An 18772-nucleotide genomic window follows, 5' to 3' on the forward strand; every position below is an offset into this window, starting at 1 on the left:
CAGAGAATGACTTTTTCTACCAAGACTTCCTTTACCTCTCCCTCAGCCATCTGCTTGGCTCAGGCCCCACTATGGCCGTCCACTTGCTCTCATCTCCTTCTTGTCATACAGAAAGCCAAAAGGCCAGGCTGGGGTGACTCAGGTGGCTTTTATGCTCACCCTACCAACAGGTCCAAGCTCCCGGTGAGCAGAATTTCCTTCCCAGCAGCAGCTGGGCTGTGGCTGACCTGCTCTAAGAGCAATCTGCACTGTGTCTCCTAGAGAAAAAAAGCAACATCCTACAATGCAGCTGGCAGGAGGAAAGTGTTAGTATCCTATTAATTAATGAAATAGCTCTGCTCTGTTAGTGTTACAACAGCTTCCTGCCTCTTGAAGCAAGGAAAGTTTCTGGTTAGGGTGGTGGATTATATACTTGAGCTACAACAGCTTACACCAAAGGCTACTTTGTGACACTTGCTTCTCCTTATGGGGCTGACTACTAGCAGCCACTGGGCTTTTTGGTTTTAAGATAAATACCAGCATGAGATCTAAGCTGGGAGGGGAATAAAACAGTAGCTAGAAAAGCAGGAAAATTATCTGCTACATTTGCAATTCAGGTCATTTTTTTACAAGAAGCTTTGCACAGAAAATCTAAAACAAAACCCATAAATAAATACTTTGAAGCCTGCATCAATATGAACCAGGCTTCCTCTTGGTCATATGGCAGGAGACCTCATCTGCATGTAGCTCACTCAGTCTTAAGGTGGCACGCAGTTTGCTTAGCTTAGACACTCATTTTTCACATACTTTTAGGCACCCCACTGAGCAATCTTCCAAAAACAGTGCCTTATTCTCTATCTAGTCCAAGGAGAGGAGGTGTTTGCATCTAAGGCAACAGGTATCTCGGAGGGATGAAGGCTGCTATGAGTGTGTCTGTCTGCCTCTCTCCCACATGTTCAACTGCAGATGGGGATGTGGGAGATTTATTGCCAAGCTCCTGGTGTGGTGGATGTGCTGATGAAGATGCCACTGCCACAATCCCTTATCACTACTGTAGCTTGTTCTGCAGCACTCCAACCAATTGCCACATTGCCCATTCTGTTTTAACACAAACTGTAACATCATTGACTGCTAGGTAAGACAGACAGACTATCTGGATGGGGATTTCAGTGCAGAGAAGGGAAATTAAAAATGCAAAATAGAATAACAGATGGCATAAGCTTCATTAAAATAATATCTTGTCTCCTGGGGATTCCATGAGGATCCATTGCCTTCCAGTGGATATAGAGCCCCTGAGATTTACACTTGGGGATTATTCTGTTCCTCCCTCTCTCCTTATCACAACTCTCTTCTGTTTTCAAAAGGCTTGTAGTATGTGCTCCATCCGGATATGCCTCTTAGTAAGGATGTGCTGGAGACATCTCCTAAGCACTAATGTACACCCAGCCCCCCCAGTGCTGTTGGGAGCCTCCTTGTAAAGTGATTTGAAAGAAAGAAAGAAGCATGGCTGAGCCTTGCAGTTCCTGACAGAAAGACAAAGTTGGAGTGTTAGAAAAATAAGAAATACATAATTAATAGGGATATAGTATCAATAAGGGTTTAAGATGATGAACTACATGAACTGGGAGATGTTATTTCCCCTTGGTGTGAGGTTCTCCTCTTTTTTGATGTGGTCCCAGCAGCAAGCTAAATGTTTTACTGTTCCACTTACAAACGAGGTGTAACCTTTAGGAAGTCACTGGAAGTATAAGCCACCTGTGAAGTTTTTCTTGTACCTAACTGACCCCCCAAGCAAACACGTGGCCAAATATATTTATTCGGAGGGGGAGAAATAACCAACGAAAAGACCATTCAAGCAGCAGGATAAATCTGTGTTCAGTGTGTGCAGCACAGCACACTCTTTCTGTCACACTTCAATCACTGCGGCCTCTGGAAGCAAAAGCTGTATTCATGCTGGGTTGGTATTTAATTGAGCTCACTTGAACCAAGTTTCCAGCAAGCACATATGACAGATTTAGATATGAATCTTCACAGAGTGAAAAATGACATTTATCAACCTTCCATCAGAACATTTGACATTTGAACAATTGATTCTGATTTAACAGTGAAAAATGCCACTATCCATATGGAAAACCTGCAATAGGATTAAAACCCTAGTCGCTACCATCCCCAACAATGGCTCTGCCAGTTAAGCTATTGAACATTTATGTACTACCTTAACTTTGTCTAGACTTAGAGAGATTAAAAAACCAATCCAAATCCTGACAAGTTTAATGCAGAAGAGAAAAAAAAATCTAGCTGGAGGAACAGGGGCCAGAGCTGGGAGATGTGAGCCATTAAACTGCTTGAAAATTGTAAAGGCTGGGCAGATTTTAAGAATAACAGCAGCAGGAGCTGATGTGGATTAAAGGCATGTTACACTGGCTACAGACAATACAGTTAGTCTCATTTTGCCCCAGGTACCTAGAGCTCATCTGGGTATGGTTAAGAGTAGAGAGTCAATCCAAATGCCGCTAGATATGTGTTCACCTAATTAAAGAGGCACGCTGTTTCCACAGGCAGAGAGAGGGGCGTTCGAGCAGACTTCTCTCTGGAGACAAGGCACGAAGATGCTTGTCAGCCTTGCAAGACAATTCCTCTTAAGCAGGTAGGTTTCACCCACTATTACCTTCATAAGCATATTGTGGTCAGCACTGAGTATTCACTGGGCAGGAGCGCTAGCTGGAAAGGAGGTCCTGGCAATGGTACACCTCTATCTACCGCAATACTCTACTCTTCCAATACCTCCCTGTGCCTCTTTACTGATGGACAGTAGCGTTCGGCGGTGGCTAAATGAAATAAAATTTCCCTATTTCCCTATTTTCCTATAGGAAAAGCAGAAGTTCTGGCAGAAAGACTGATCTTTCTGTTGTATCTGATCCTTGGAAAAAAGCTGGTAAGCTCTGCAGAAGTGTGACTATGGCGTACTTTCATGTATTAGTCCATTTTAATAATTAGTTATTACTTATTTAATTATTAATTAAAGCTTCCTCTTCCTTAGTCACCTCCGGTTGGTAAATTCCATTTTACAGCAGACTGAGTTTCTCCTGTCATATTTTTCTCACTTCTACTATTCCAGTTTTCATGTTTTTTCTCTATGGTATTTCTGAGTCTTTGTTGTACTGATGTCTCCCAAATATGCTATGACTAAATTTTCTTTACCGACTCCTGCTTTTTGTGTCAAAGTCATTAATGAACATATGAATGAAATGAGTGTTGGAGAACTCCATTAGCAATGTCCTTTCTTCTGATACTTTCTCCTTCAACACTACCTGATGCGTTTTGAATTCCTGGGTTTCTCAATCTACTGGCTTTGCTTAAGCACTTAGTTTATAAAACTGAGGTTTGTTACAGATCTACCTCAAATTACCTTTTCATTTAATTTGCGTGAATTGAACTTGTTATCCCTGACACCAAATCTATTTCCTATGATCAGATCTCCTATAATGTCCTCATGACTTACCAATGCCAAGTCTAAAATAGCACCATTTCCTGTCATGTTAGTGAATCTCTGGAGGATATTTTTATTGCCTAGAAATGCGAGAATATCTCAGACTTACCAATAATAGTATCAATTGTTCTCCAACCTGATTCCTGATGTTAAATTATCCAAAACAACTATTGCAGTAGTAATTATCTCTCTAATAACATTACAGAACTCTCTTGGCAGTGAAAAAGGATCCTGGTGGCACACGGCATGCTGGCAGTGATAATCTTTTACCAAACTGTGAGTTGTGCTGTCATTAACACATACTGCTGCTCCCTGCCTTTTCCTGAAAAGCAGCCACTGGTTTTAGAGTATTCATGACTGCAACTGCAGGACAGATCTACTGTCCCAATGCACTTGCTCATATCCTCTGTCAGTAGCTCAAGGTCCTCCACTTTGCTGCATAATCTTGCTGCGTTTGCATATCCAACTTTCTGTCTTCTCCTTCCTAGTCACTCTTTCAGTGAGATCTTGCCTATTCAACTACTTTCTTTTCCTTTGCCATCTATGGGTCTACTCTGTGACATTCCTTTCTGCACTGCTATGACCAGATTTGTCTGATTATTCAATTTACCATGTACTCAGGCAGAGCCTTGAGTCTTCACAAGCGCTCCCCAGCCTTTTCCTGGTGTTTCTTTAAGATTCCTCTTACAAATGAGGCCAACACTAGTGTTTGCAGTAGTACTGCAGGCCCTTGGGCAAAACCTATCTGTTGAGAATATCCCTTCATAATCACACACCAATGCCCAAACTTTCCCAAATCTTCTTCAAACCTTAGCTGTCTGCTGACCTTCCCTATCACTAATTTGGTAGGGGTCAGAGCTATTCCACTGAACATGCGGGCACCCACTTCTTTCAGAGCCTTCCCCAACATGGCATAGTCACCCTCAATTAGCTCCAGCAGCATCCTCTCAATGTAATTTGTTCTGATGTGAAGGACAACCAGAGGACTGCTTCCTGCTCCTATTGGGAACTTTTCCAGACTGATTCCCATTTTTTATCCATGCTCTGAGCAAAAAGCACATTGTTCCTTTGACTTGTCCTTCATCAGGTTCTTGAGGCTGTATGGCACAATAGTGGCTCAGGTTTTGGAGGCAGGACAGCCATGTGCGGATTGCTCTCCTCTTGTAAGCATTAGCCTTGCGAGGAAGCAGTGTATTGTGCTAATTGGATGATTCTGCTTAGCACAAATATTTGTATGTGAACCTTTACAGACCTACAAGCCCTCCATCTCACAGTAACACAGCTCTACCTTTTCCTGGTAGTGGCCCAAGTCTCTGATCCTTTCCCCTTTGTTTGCAGTTATTCTGTCTTCTTTTTACAGTCCCTCTATATTATCTTCATTCTTTATCTGACCAAGCCTTGATCTTAGCTTGATAAAAATCTGTAGGTTTAAAAAGCTATGCCTTCTTTCAAGGCATAGCTTTCTTCCTCTACCACAGCCCAAGATACAGGGCCCTTATATGTTTGTAGGTCAGTTCCCTCAGCAGCAGAATCACAATGATAAAACTGCTCTGTGAGTTGTTTGAAGTGAGCTGGCATGCTCAGCCACATGCATGGAGATCTGCATACGATCCCACGAGTACCTCACCATATTTCAGACCTTGGATTCAGCCTTTTCACTCTCCATCAGCAAAGACTCACCTAATTTCACTTGAAGTGGGGACGGCTTATAGTTCATGGCTACAGTCTCTCCCTCTCTCGTATCGCAATCTCTGTCCGAAATAGATGCAGCTGTTGGATCCTGTTAAGAAAGAAAAGGAAACAAAATGGAATTGTTTAGCTAAAACTTATGCAGTCTCTTCTCTAACTGGCTGTTAGGTGAGTCCATCCCCACCCACATTCAGAGGGAGCAGAGAACATGCTGGTGCTTTGAACAGCTGAAATCCAGGAGCAAAACACAGAACTTTGGAAGCACATTTAGTACGCTAGAAGTACCTCTGGAAATGCCAGATTTCAACATCAGACTTATATGATGGATGATACTGGGAATATTATGTGGAGGGTGGGTCATCAGTTCAAATTCAGCCTGGGCTGGCAGTAGTCCCAAACCATTTTCATGTGATGACTCTTTGGAGTGTTGTATGAAATGCATTTACAGTTTCAGCCAAGTTGCAAGTGGACGGGTCAACCTCATGATTAAAACTAAAAAGCTTTCACCACCTGTGTGAAAGTCCAGCTCAGAAGGAACAAGGATTGAATGAGTAGGAGAATTCAATCTCCAGTTCCTCTTGGGATAGGAAGTCTGTGCTTCCCATGCTGGACCTATTTTGTGGCTAAGTGGAAAGATTTAATTTCAGTATCTGTCAGCACAGCACCTTTCACTGTCACTGAAATCCCCTTGAAAACCAAAGCTCCCCAAACACAGAGTCCACTCTATCACGCCTACTTGCAGACAAACTAATCCAGCTAGTGTTGTACTCTATGGTACAGCACATCAAAGGATTGAGAGAGAGACAAACTACCAATTCAGGCAGTGCTACCACTGCTAAAAATATTTAAAGTCCTGTCACAGCAAACTTCAAACCTGCTGGAACTATATCTACCTAGTACCATAGTGAAAACTAAAATTGGTTTTCAAACATGTTCACTTCTTCCCATCTAGAAGCTACAAACTAAATTGAACATGCATATATATATACATATATGTGTATGTAAGTTTGGATTTATAATAGGTAGAGCTGCACAGGGAAAACAAACATCCAAATTAGGTCCAATATCTGAAGAAACCATCACTTTGTAAGAAATGGAACAAAGCATCAGAAACTAAATACTATAAAATACCATTCCAAACTGGTGAACTGATATTGCCTACCTCTCAGTTTCTGCAGTTTGTATTTTGTACACAATTTCTTATAAAAATGCAACCTATTGTTTGGCACTGACACCTGTACGCAAAGCAGAGTCACTGAGTTTCAAAGCAAGGTACCATCGCTCTTTGCTGTCAGTAAAAAAATCACTCGGTGAGCCACTGTCCCTTCCTCCCCAGTGCCTGCCTTCTCTCTGCAGTGCACATTAGGTCTTTTTAATACACTGTGCTCATGAGATAAAATGTGATTCTTGAATTAGGCTCCAACTTCATAGAAACTGGTCAAATACCATATGTAGGGTTATAATGTTTTATCAAAATTCTGCTTCTTTGCACTATCCAGTAGACTTTGACACTACTTAAAATAGATGGTGCTTACAAGACTTTGCATTCAATGACATTAAATAGATAATGCTGAACCATATGCAGTTTCTTCTGCTTTCCTCTAATGCAGTCGCTGCTGCACTTTTCCTCTAATGCAGCAGTTTAATGTCTGGTTAAAAAGGTTAGAGCAGGTTGCAAACAAACAAGCCAGTCTCCAGGAGAACACAGTTAGGCATAAATGATGAATCACATGCATTTTAGGTTAAAAACCCTACTTTAATAATCACACTAAATGACAAAATACAGCAGTTGAATGGCAAAAATACAGCAGTTGAAATTAAATGAAGCTAAAAGTGAAGTGGTACACAGAATAAAAACAATTCCAACTTTATAACTGAAAATGATGAGCTGTAGCTAGCTACTGTCACTCAAGGAAGAGATCTCAGATGACAGGTTCCATCAGATGACCAGCTAGACAGACCAGGAATCTTCAGCCAGGGAGAGACAACAGACCAGGGCTATGGGAGAAGTCTAAATAATCCTCAGTGGGGTGAGAAGGTGAATAGGGATCAGCTAGCCCTTATTTTCTACAAGCATGAGATATCAAGTGGCAGTTAACACGCAGCAGCTGGAAACAAGCTCAGTACTTCCCTATACAGCAGATGATGTGCTGCTGTGGATGCTAAAAGGGGCTCAGGAAAGGGTGAGAAAAATGAGTGGAAGGAATATCCACCAAATCCAAAAGCACTGCTTCTGGCTCAGGCTGCCCCCAGGCACAGATCGCTGGAGGGGTTAACTAGGGAGGCATCACTGTGCGCTCACCCTGTTCTTGTCCTCTCGGGGACACGACACAGGGGTAGGTGAGACCTTTAATCTGACTTGAAATAGCCGTCCTTATTTTCTGTGTGAGAACCTATTCTATGGCCTCAACTGAAGACCAGTTCTTGTGGTATCCTTGTAACGTGGGATCGGTCTCCAACACACCCAGTGGAAGGGGCTGGACCAGAATCCAGGCTGTAGGAAAGGATATTCATGGGAATGGCCAGATAATACAAAGGACACGGCTGTCTCCCAGACATTCTAGAACCTCTCCAAGAGGGATGTGTAAGGTGGTAAGTGGCACCACCTGAGTCCAGGCTTCCTGGATGAGAATCTTTTCTCTGACAGCCTGGGAAAAGGCAGGACACAGCGATTTTTAAGGAGCATGACTCCAAGAGCTGGATGCTTCCTAGTGCTACTGAACACAAGTCCTTGGAGCCCCAATCTGCTGGCTGCAGGAAGGCATGGGAGTAGACATATTATGGTAAAGGACATGGTGCAATGGCCACGTACTGCCTCCTGTGCTGGTGCAATCCAGCATAGAGCCACGTGAGCTCACAGCCAGAAGCTCACATGGTAGAGAAAGGGCATGGCCACCCGGACTAGCTCAGATTCACATTGTTAAAATTGCTCTTAAACTCTTTAAATCAAAACCAGCCCTTACTTTTGTCAGAAGCTGATGTGCTGACAGTAGCTCTTCCTTGTGGGTAACCTGCCAGTGACATTAGACATCCATTTGCATGAACAGAGGGAGGGGAGAAACGTTCTGAGGTGCCTTTGAGGATTTGGACTCTGGTCCTGGACCAGAGGACTCAGCTGGAGCAATCTCAAAGCTGGGCGCTAGACCAAACAAATAGAAAACGCTTCCTAGACCTCCAGAGAAAATAAAGATGATTTTCAAAGAGCAATTCATTCCATCCCGTCTTAGACACTCATCTTAAAAGGAGGTGAACCCATCCCTGGACATGTGTCTCTCTCTCCTCACTGACTACAGAGGAGGCCTGACAACTGGTGGAGACTGCACCCCCACCTCTGACACTGGAGGTAAGAATGATGAAGGACACAGCAGCAGAGTCCATAATAACGCCAGTCCACACCAGGAATTCATCTCCAAGGTTTGGAACGACGCTTTTCTGCCCCAGCAGCATGGCACCTCTACAGCAGACCAGCAGGGCAACATGTTATGGCCGCACAACAGACCCATGACTTGCACAGAGGGATCACAAAGCACCAGCAGAGTCTAGGTGAGCACTGCTGCATGCACGGGCCAGGCCCGCTCCCTCCAGAGAGTAAAATGGATCCAAAAGGAAACTGAGCTGGGCCAGAGACAGCATCCCCAGTGCCAGCAGGTGACTATCGCTGGCCCAGGAGTGTCGAGGCACTGTCATATTTCCCATCCATCACTTCATATACATTCTGCAGCAACGCACAGGACTCCATAGTAACAACCCCGGCTGTGAGAATGACAGCATTCCCACAGCAGCTCGGCTGGAGCTGCCTCTTCGCACGAACACGCTTTGCTTCTGTGCATACTGAATGGGTGCATTTCTCTCTCTATAGCTCATCCACCCAGAGAAACATTTACTTGTCTAATTAGCTTGTTGCTTGTGAATGCCTATAAGCACACTGAGACTCACCACGGGCTTTCGCTATTGGAATTCACTTGGCGATTTTGTCCTTTTTTACAAGCCTCCCTCAACTGATGCATTCAGCTCTGACCCCAATGTCAAAATCTCAGCTACGCGGTGGGACCGGTCCCAGGCCAGATGATGTGATCTCTCTCTGCTCGCTGGAGGGCACACAACACTCCCAATCAAAAGGCAAGTGCCGAGCTGTGGCTGCAGAGGTTCTAAATGGCTCTGGGAATTTAATACATTTAAGGGATTTTTTGTTCCTGAGGCCTCCTTATGTCTTCACTCCTAGGGAAAAAATACATTCAATCAGGCCACTGCATGAACATTGGCTGGGGCCAGAGTTTAACCAAAATTTTCTCCCCACGTGCTCACAGCTTAACTGGGCTTGCACAACCACAGCATTCGAATGGTGGAGCGGTTCCTTACTAGTTTTTTTTTTTTCTACAGGCTCAACACAATAGACCTCGAAAACTTCCCTCCTGCTAGGTACAGCAATGTCCTACGGTGTGTACTATGTGCCATTTCTGAACATCAGGAATTAGTTCCAGTGAACCTTCATGGAGCAGGAGTGCTGTGAATCCTCAGTATGCGGGGGCACAGAGAGAAGCTGAAATCACTTTAAACTGAAATCAGGGGTTTAAGGAAGATGGCATGCTCAGCAGGGTTTTTATTCTTTCTCTTTTTTTAAATCCCCCCTTTCCTTTTGCAGTACTTGGCAAGAAACACAACACCTGCCATAATGTATTAGGTCAACAGCCTTTTAACTCTTATCATCTACCTGTCCCGGTAACACACACTGACTATGGGGGGGAAATAGGCCCAAACAGCTGGCAAACTGTGCAGTTACACCCTGAGCAATGGAGCTGGGTGCTGGGTACAAACACACCCTTGTAGTGCCTTAGAAAATGCAGCTTCCTTTGCCTTCCTTCACAGTCAACACTTCTGACATCTTGCAAGCCTAACAAGCCTCTGCTTTCCACACTGCAAATCCTCTGGGACCCCAGTGCATGTGGAAGGGAATGGGCACACGCAGTTTCTGTGGCCTTCAGCTGCCCCTTAAAAACACAGCTGGAAACCGAGATCTCTCTATCTGCCCACCCTTCCCAATCCTAAAAATCAGTCATTTTTACAGCCCTAAGAAAATGTTCTCCACTCTGCTGTCTGTGGGAAATTCTATGATCATTAAAGCAGCTCTACTTTTTGATAAAAGCAGAGGGGCATGATTGCCCTTACCCTCTAATCTCAAGGAAAGACCCAATATACAGGGCTTTACCCACCACTTCTCTCCACAGTTCAGAGGCTTTGGTCTGATCATCATCAGCTGAATCAGTATGAGCTGACTGGTCAGGAGTATCATCCAGCTACCTTTGTCTCTCTCCTGTACCAACTGATGATGTGCTTGCTGTCTTCTGTCCAACTTAAAGATGCTGGAAGTTTCAGTACCAACACATGTGTGACAGCCTACAGTGAGCCCCTGCAGCCGCTTGCAGCTCAGCAGACTCCTGCTTTCTGAAGCCACCCATGTGGATCACACACTGCAAACAAATGCTAACAAGAAAGGACAAGCCCAAGTGGTTTGCTTCTTTTCCACATCAAACATTGAGTCTGGAAAATTTGATAGATGTTCTGTGCATGAGAAACTGACTTAGTGAGCAGAAAAACAAGTAAGAAACCGCATGCACCCCAAATACAGGGAGTACATTCAGGTGACCGAGAAGTTTCTATCATTCCCATGTTGTCATCCCAGATTCTCGGGCTAGAACATTGCTCCTGCTAATAAATATTTATGCCTTCAGTCTCTCTGCCCTGGGAACAGAAAATCCTATGCCGTTTGCAGATTCACTCTGGCTCAAGCTGTACCACACTAGGTTATCCTGAGAAATGCAGCTGTAGGCAGCAGGCTTCTGGGGAGGGGACTCTGATGTCCACAGGTGGGTATGTAAAAGCACGATCTCACAGTGTTTTGGACAACAGGCCTCTGCAGCCTCTAGGTCTCACTCCAATATAGACATGAAATATCTATGAGCACAAAGCACTTAAAAAATACTACTGGGAACAAAACCACTGGGAACCAATATGTGCATAGCCTATGTGAGAAACGGCCTAAAAGGAGAGGCTCAAAGGCAGTGAGATTTATAGTGGATCAAGATGAATCCACTTGATGAACAATGGTCAGTAATAGCATGTTCAGCAAGAGAAAGGAAAGCGTCACAGGGGGATGTATGGCAGGAATGGAACCTGCAAACCTCACAAAAGACTCTCTCATGCTCTCCTCCGCATACCTCAGGCTTCAGCTTAAACACATAGGTTTGGAGCCCATTATTTCAAGGAAGATGTAATCCCCTCCGCAGTCCTATAGATAAAAGCTAGAAGCTACAACCATCCAGGAACATTGGAAGAATGGGGTTGTTCAGAGAAGAAAGGGGAAGACTAAGGAGGGATACAATAGCTGTCTTCAGATACAGAAAGGGCTGCCATAGAGAAAAAGGGAGTAATTTTTTTTTTCATGTTTCTGATCACCAGAATAAGAAACTATTACCTTAAATTGCAGCAGGGTTGTGAGGAAATATCAGAGAAAACTGTAGAGGTAAGGCTAAGGAGCTGTACATTTGCCTGATGAAGTTGTGGAATTGCTGTTGGAAGCCCAGGTTAGAAACCGATTTGTCACACAGAAAGTCAACAGAGCTGATGCGGTTTTGGGGCAGCCCGATTTGGATTTGGTGCAAGCTGGTAAGATTCCTGATCTTTTTAGGTCCCTTCCCCCATCTGTCTTAAGAAGAGAGGAGCCTGCTTCTAAGCCAGACTCATTTAGGCAGAACACCAGTTTATCCCGGGAACAAGAGGTTCTCCAAACTCCCCTACCCACTGCCAAGGACCATGGCTGGCCTTCACCTTCTCCCTGGGTAGGCTGAAGAAAACCATCTTTTTTCTAAGTCTCACATGTTAAAGGAACTCCAGAAGCACACGGTGACCAGAGCAGAAGGCTTCCAGGAAGACGTGGTTGTCACTGTTCATCAACATGTGCACGCTGCTGGATCCAGAGCACTAACCGCTCATCTCAGCATCACCAGCCCGTACCAAAGTGAAAATAAATGGCATTTTGGTGACACAGTGACTGATGCACTGAAATACATTGATAGCTACTGACTCAGTTTCAACAAAGCGATAAACAACAACTGTTTATTGACTTTCTACTAGCTCTGCCAATGCACCAGTTACAACATTGCTGTTTTTCTTTTCTGAGCAACTGCTGAACAGATCTTATTTAACAGTAACAAATTAGGCCTGCAATATCCACTACAAGATCCAGATTTTGAACCGGATTCATTTATAATTGTAAGACAAACTGGTATTTGAAGCCATTTTTTTCAGCAATTGAAAAGCCAGCAGGGTTAATATTGCTGCATGATTAAAACCTCAAGTCATATTAATTAAATTGAACCAGAACGTCACTAAAATGACTTTTTACTGTGTACGCCTGCAATCGGGGTAGCTCAACTCACTGGCAGGTAACAAGGAGTTCAGATCTTTGCTTTGTTTCAAATGGGGGCAGAAGAGAAGTGCCAGTCTGCCTGTGTGTGCCGCAGTGCTTGTGCTGAAATGCTCCCTTGGAGACTTGGCTGCGAAGGGTCTGCCCGACTGCCACATTCAAGCTGAACAAAATGCAGCAAACAGAAAGGTGTAAGCTGTGGAAAGGGAACAAGATGTTTCAGAGGTCTGTTTTCCTCATCAAAAATGGTATTTGCAGCACAAGGAAGAAAGTCTCTTTTTTTTAGATTATGATGTATGACTAATCCTGGGAGTCTACGGTAACAGAGGAAGCACCAATTCAGTACGTAGACCAAATACTTTGGGAAAGCAACTGAGGGACAAGGAAGAAAAATGGGAGTAATTACATGATTTCTGTTAGATTTCCCTCCGAGAAACCAGTAGCACAAGCAGCCCCCGGTCCTTTCCTTCCAATCATGATAGGTTATATTTAACACCATATTTCCCTCCAGGCTCTTCTCACGCACATAAGCCATCACTATTATCACATGCATTTTTAGGTTTGGTATCTTGTGCTAACTTTACATGACTTAAACTGGATCATTAACGTTGCAAATTAGAGAAATACCACACTGCACTCCCCACTGCCTGCAGCACTTGCCAAGCAGCTGGCATGCAATAACAATTTAAAACCAGCTATTAACTGAGGTATGTTTTCAGGATGCTTCAATACCAAAACACTTCCTTTCTTGTAAAGGATATATACATGAGGTCATTACACCTTTCCTTTTGTACCTCTGATTATACAGCCACAGCTCTGAGGTGCAACATGAGACATATGAGTATTTAAGGCAATAAAGCATCACAAATTCCTTGGTAGCTATTGCAAGAGTCAGTTTAGCAACCGTTATCTGGCCAAACCAGGATCTCAAAAAACCCCAAACAACTTTACAACTGCTCTTTAAACCTCGACTCATGAGGGAGGATACCCTCAAAATGATTAAAAATTGAGAAACATGTCAGAGCCAAGGTCACAGTGTGTTTGGAAGACAGAGACAAGAACCAGAGCTCGGGCTCTTGTCTACATGCTGTAGCTGAATCCTATAGAAAATTGCAGTGCTCTGCACAGCCCTAGTGCTGCCCGTAAGGGACCACAGCAGGATCACGTAGTGACTGAATTCATGCTTGTTGGTTAGTGTTTAGAACTTCTTTCAAAGGTGTGTCCCATCTTTACTCCTTCAAGGCTTTAAAGGAGCCTCACCAAGAAGAAATTTTCTATTTTCAAAGAGCGAGTTGAGTTTTCCACCTGAAATGAAGACGACCAGAGACTCTCCTGCATGGCAGAGAGGAACGGTGCTTCCTTCCCACGGACAACCCCAACACCCGGAGAAACTAGCTGAGAAAGTGGTGCCATCGCTGCTGCAATGCCATGGTCATGGGCATATACAGAATGGTTTACAGATCCTCTCCACACACAGCTAGGCTGTTCCAGCTGTACATGAAAGATGAGATCAAAGTTTGCCTGAAGGAAACACTAAAAATGTTGGCTGGTTCTGGCAGATACTGCAGAAATTATATATTCTGACAAAAATGTCGCAGCACAATACAAATGACAGTGGGAGAGTCCTGTTCCAGTGATGTAAGTTCCCTACAACATCCTGGAGATTGGATAATCGCTTTCATAGGCCATGGACGGGATCCAGTGTGGCAAATACAATGTTACTAAGCTTTCAGAGCTGTAAGAACAACAGCAGGAAAAGCTGGGACAGCTCCACATCCATACCTTTCAATAGACCAAGGGCTCCAATCAGTGGTTCAATATCACAGCTATTACTAGCATACCTCTGGGACCACTCGTTCTTTTCCAGTTAGCAGTTAGGACCCTTTTTTTAAGAAAGGCAGCTGATTTTTACATGTTCAACTCCTATACGCATAAGATGAATGAGGTCTTGCTTTTTGCTCCTGAAATATCCCTGGCACCTTTAATCCAACCCCGCAGATCCTTTTCTGAGCTGTTTAACTGCTTCTCCTGTTCACTCCTTCTCCAGCAATCATTTTTCATCCTGCCTTTCTCCTGCACCTAGTAAATTCCCCTTCTCCCAGAGGGCAGGGGCGTCCAGCTCTGCAGGCTCTCTGACTGAGGTCTCAATGCAGCGACGAGACCCGCACAATGGTCAATGCCATCCACCGAGTGTCAGCTTGATGTCAGATGTTTCTGGAATGAAAATGAGATGTGTGCAGACTGCAGAACTTTTTTTCAGCCTCTGGATTCATGCTGAAACCACAGGATGCCCTCTCCATCGCACACCTTCTTCACGTTTGCCAGGTCTGTTGCCTTCAACCCAAGGCACCCTGCACAGGGTGTTTGCTGTTTATGCAAGCTGAGTTTGTATGCCTGCACTTTACTCAGCCTGCACTCACAACCAAGGGCATGGACAGATCTTGTAAGTGCTTTCAGCAGGGAATCACTGCATCTCCCTTCAGGTACTCAGCCAAAACTGACTCAGGAAAAAGTCAAACTCACCAGCATGGAAATCTCAAGGTCTCAGCACCCTGCTTTCTAGGGAAGTTGAAGATCTGGGAATGCTGCATAGGAAATGCAGTCAGAATGTTGAGGGAAGAGCAAATACCTGTGCATTTGTCCAAGATCAAAGCTACCTCTGGCCCCAGGAAGGAGAGATGCTGAGAAAACCGAGGAAAGGAGACAGGCTATAAGCGGGATCCAAACAAAGCCCTGAAGAAGCACTGTGGAGGCCTACCACTCTGGGATGGAAGTTTCAAGAGATTTCTCAGGAATAATAATGGATGCCCAGTGGCATTCAAAGCTCTTTAACAAATCTAAAAACATAGACTCTTCCAACATCACTCAAAAGATGAGCAGCTGCCCAAGGCTCACGCATGAAACATATCTGTCACACTGCAGACAGGTGGGGATCTCAGCAGTGGACACCAGCTTAGCCTGGATGGAGCAGGGGACTCTGCCACAGCCCATGCTTTCACACCCACCCAGTGCTGCCTCCTGACCCCACAACCCAGGCTGATGGGTTCAGCCAGGATCTTGGCGGGCTTTGAGAGGGCAGCACCCAGCAGGCAGGACTGCTCTTGTCCTCACCTCACCATGCTCAGCATGGCCACCAGTTCAAAGTATTCAGCACGCTGCCTTGAGCACAGCCTGAGAGGTCACTTGCTTAACCTGCAAAGGTGCATCCCAGCATTAAAACCTTACTGGTTTCTCTCCACTAGTAGAGAAAACAAAGCCACCAAGCTGGGTGCTCAGCAGCCCTTTTCTCTTTAGCACAATGCTTTCAACTTGTCCCAAGAGATGGAGAGCTCAGTCATCAGATTTCCATATTTATAAGGAGAGAGTTTCTGTTTAGCCAAGCTTGTGACAGAAATAACCCTGCAAACAGCAGAAGGAGCAGCAGCACAGCAAACACGTCTGAGGGGCGGGGATGCGAAAGCCGAGGGAGAGCTCAAGTTGCTCTCTACCTTGGCACAGCTTTCCAGCCCTGCACGAGAAATTGTGAGGGCACAAAACATTTTGGCTTCTAAAATAAGAGCTCACCTCACCCCCGCCCCCCATGCCTGCATCTCCTTGACTAATTAACATCTGGGGGGATACAGATTCTCCTCTGATAAAGCACTGTTTGGCTCTCTTCTCCCCTGACACCTTTGTATTAGAAATATCCTCATTATGTGACTAATCAGGCAAGCCGAGACGAAGGCACAGGAGCCGACTTAAAGGGAAATCGCTGATTTTTACAAACGTGGCTTATAAATTATTCTGTCTCCAAAGGGCAGGGATGCTTCTTCCCCTCCCGATCCTGAAAAAAAAGTGCAAAACTGAGGTCCCTGAAGAAAAACCTATTTTTATTACCAGAAGTGGCGGCTTTTATTGTCTCCCTATTCATTAAGCTCACTCCCAATTCCCTCGGTTATTGCAGGGTTGCAGTTTATGCACTGCAAAGGTCCTGAAGAGCCTGCCAGCTCCACACAGCCCGCTGGGCCTGGGCTCAGCAAGGTGTCCCGACAGCCCCAGCACTGCCAGACACTGCGGATGGGAATTGACAAGCCTGGTTAGTGTTTCACCACGTTAAGCTTAAAAGTCAGTGGCACACAAAGTGCCAGCCGCATTCCTGGCCATCCCTTGAGAGCATCTGAAGATATTTAGCACTGTTATCTTTCACGTAGCACAGCGGGCTGAGCAAAGACCAGAGCATACCTGAAATATTGAGTTAAACTGGGCTTGGCAGGAGCTGTTTGAAATAAAAGCAAGCAGACACCACTTAGCGGCACAAGGAAAGCGTTTTTAAGGAGAATTTGTTTCCCCTCTGTGCTCCCTGCAATGGAGCTGGTCTCCATGGGGCTCCAGCTTGCCTCCTCGGCATCCTGTTGACAGCACCAGAAAGAGATATCAGGCCAGACGGCTTCCGCCTCGCTTCTCCTTTGAAGGCAGCCCCTTTATCAGCCGAAATCAAGCCATCTGTCCCTGGCCCCCTTCGAGGAGCCACAGCAGATTGCGGAGCACGGGAGGAAGCACTGCACGAGGTGGGAACAGGAGGTCGAGGGAGCTCACTGCACGCACAAAAAGCCAAACCAGATCCCTGGCTGAGCTGGAAAGGGAGATGAAAGGGTGACCGCAGCATCACTGCTCCCTGGGACAGGCTCAGGCACATGCACGCCGGCTCTCACTCTTCATTCAGATCCCTCCATGCTGCTGCTCCTTCTGCTGCAGAGACACGGACCAGCCCCAAAGCCCTGTGCCGGGGCTTCCAAAGGCCTTGCTGGAAGGCAGAGTGCTGTGAGCCATGGAGGGTTCTGCCTGCTTTGCTCGCTGAGTGTGACTGCCCAAATCTTTGCATTTTGACAGGTTTTTTTCATTTGCCAAATGTCTACTCTTTGGGGCATTTTTTTTTGTTGAGGTGGGGAGCTGGGAACACATTTTGTCACCCTGAGCACCCTACCTCTAAGTGATATCCCTCTCAGCATCTCAGCATCTGCAGTCCGAGGCTGAGGCTGATGAGGGCAGGGGACTAGCAGGGGATGAGCAGGGAGGGAAGGCAGGGTCTGCCAGGAGGTCTAGAGCTGACTGGAGAAGGGGATGGGGGAAACAGACTGGATGGGTAGCCAGGAGGGGAAATAGGAATGGCTGAATGATGTTTCTAGAAGAACAGAAGACAAGGAAGAGACAGGACAGGGACAGTGAAAGGTGGTCAGGGTTAAAAGTACTAGGGACATAGCTGTCAGACATCTGCAATACGATGCACCTCTGTGCTCTGCCAGGGCTTGTGCACATGAAGGACAACAACCGACCATTGCTGTTACTTCCCCAGCTGGTCCCAGACTACCTTTGAGTGAAGCTCCAGAAGCCTTCTTGTGATGAACAGATTTAGGAACTTAACTGGCCTTGTGGCCTGAACTCAGCTAAGGCTGGTGGCACGGAACAATGTGCTCAGACGGCCCAGAGCCATGCTGGTGCTGCTGTGCCAGGCCACGCTGGGGTTACTTTATAGTCCATTTTCCTCTGTTAAAACTGCAGGGAACTGACATTAGAAAAAACCCAGCAGGGCTGGTTTGCCAAGCTTTCAAATACAGCTACTGCAGCCTAATTTGAGTCCCTGCAACCTATGTGCTACAAAACAGTCTTTAATGACATACTCCTGTAAACCCTTTCCCTTGGTAATTCAGGAGCCAGCAGAGATCTACGCTGGAGATTGATCAGGGTTACACAAGGAAGGAACAGAAGCCCAAGTACGTGATTTCTTGCAGCAGTTTCAAGTCATGTAGGGAACAAGGGAGCACAGCGCACAGGAGGAAGGATGATCTTGTGGTTATACAATGTGGGGCTGCCCTAGAGAACTGGGACCTTTATGCTCTTACATGAAATGTGCCAAGTCTCTAAAACCAGATTTCCCACCAAGGGTCACTAATAAGGTCTCTCTCCTCTGCTGGGCTCCTGGATCATAGCCCTGCAGTGTGATATGCTGAGTGCTTACAAATGCTACCAAAGTGAGCGGGAGCTTTGCTTTGATTGGTGAAAAGATCATCAGGCAATAGGTATGTTGTACTGAAAACCCCAAATGATCTTCTGGCCTTAATCGGTCTCTGTCTCAAGCCCTTATCCATACAGCCACAAGATCATGAGAGAGAGGGAAGGGATTTTGAGAGGACTAGAGGGATCTGGTAAGGCTT

General features: G+C 45.4%; 1 protein-coding gene across 3 annotated transcripts in view; it reads right to left on the reverse strand.

Annotated features, from left to right (window-relative positions):
* FAM219A (family with sequence similarity 219 member A) overlaps positions 1 to 18772 on the reverse strand; it is a 107040-nt gene that overhangs the window by 45991 nt on the left and 42277 nt on the right. For all 3 annotated transcript variants that reach the window (XM_076363316.1, XM_076363315.1, XM_076363314.1), the window contains exon 2: positions 5150 to 5249. In XM_076363316.1, the coding sequence (XP_076219431.1) occupies positions 5150 to 5249 (100 nt within the window). The remainder of the gene's footprint in view (positions 1 to 5149; positions 5250 to 18772) is intronic.

The sequence above is a fragment of the Aptenodytes patagonicus genome, chromosome Z (assembly GCF_965638725.1).
Source record: "Aptenodytes patagonicus chromosome Z, bAptPat1.pri.cur, whole genome shotgun sequence".
Taxonomy (NCBI): domain Eukaryota; kingdom Metazoa; phylum Chordata; class Aves; order Sphenisciformes; family Spheniscidae; genus Aptenodytes; species Aptenodytes patagonicus.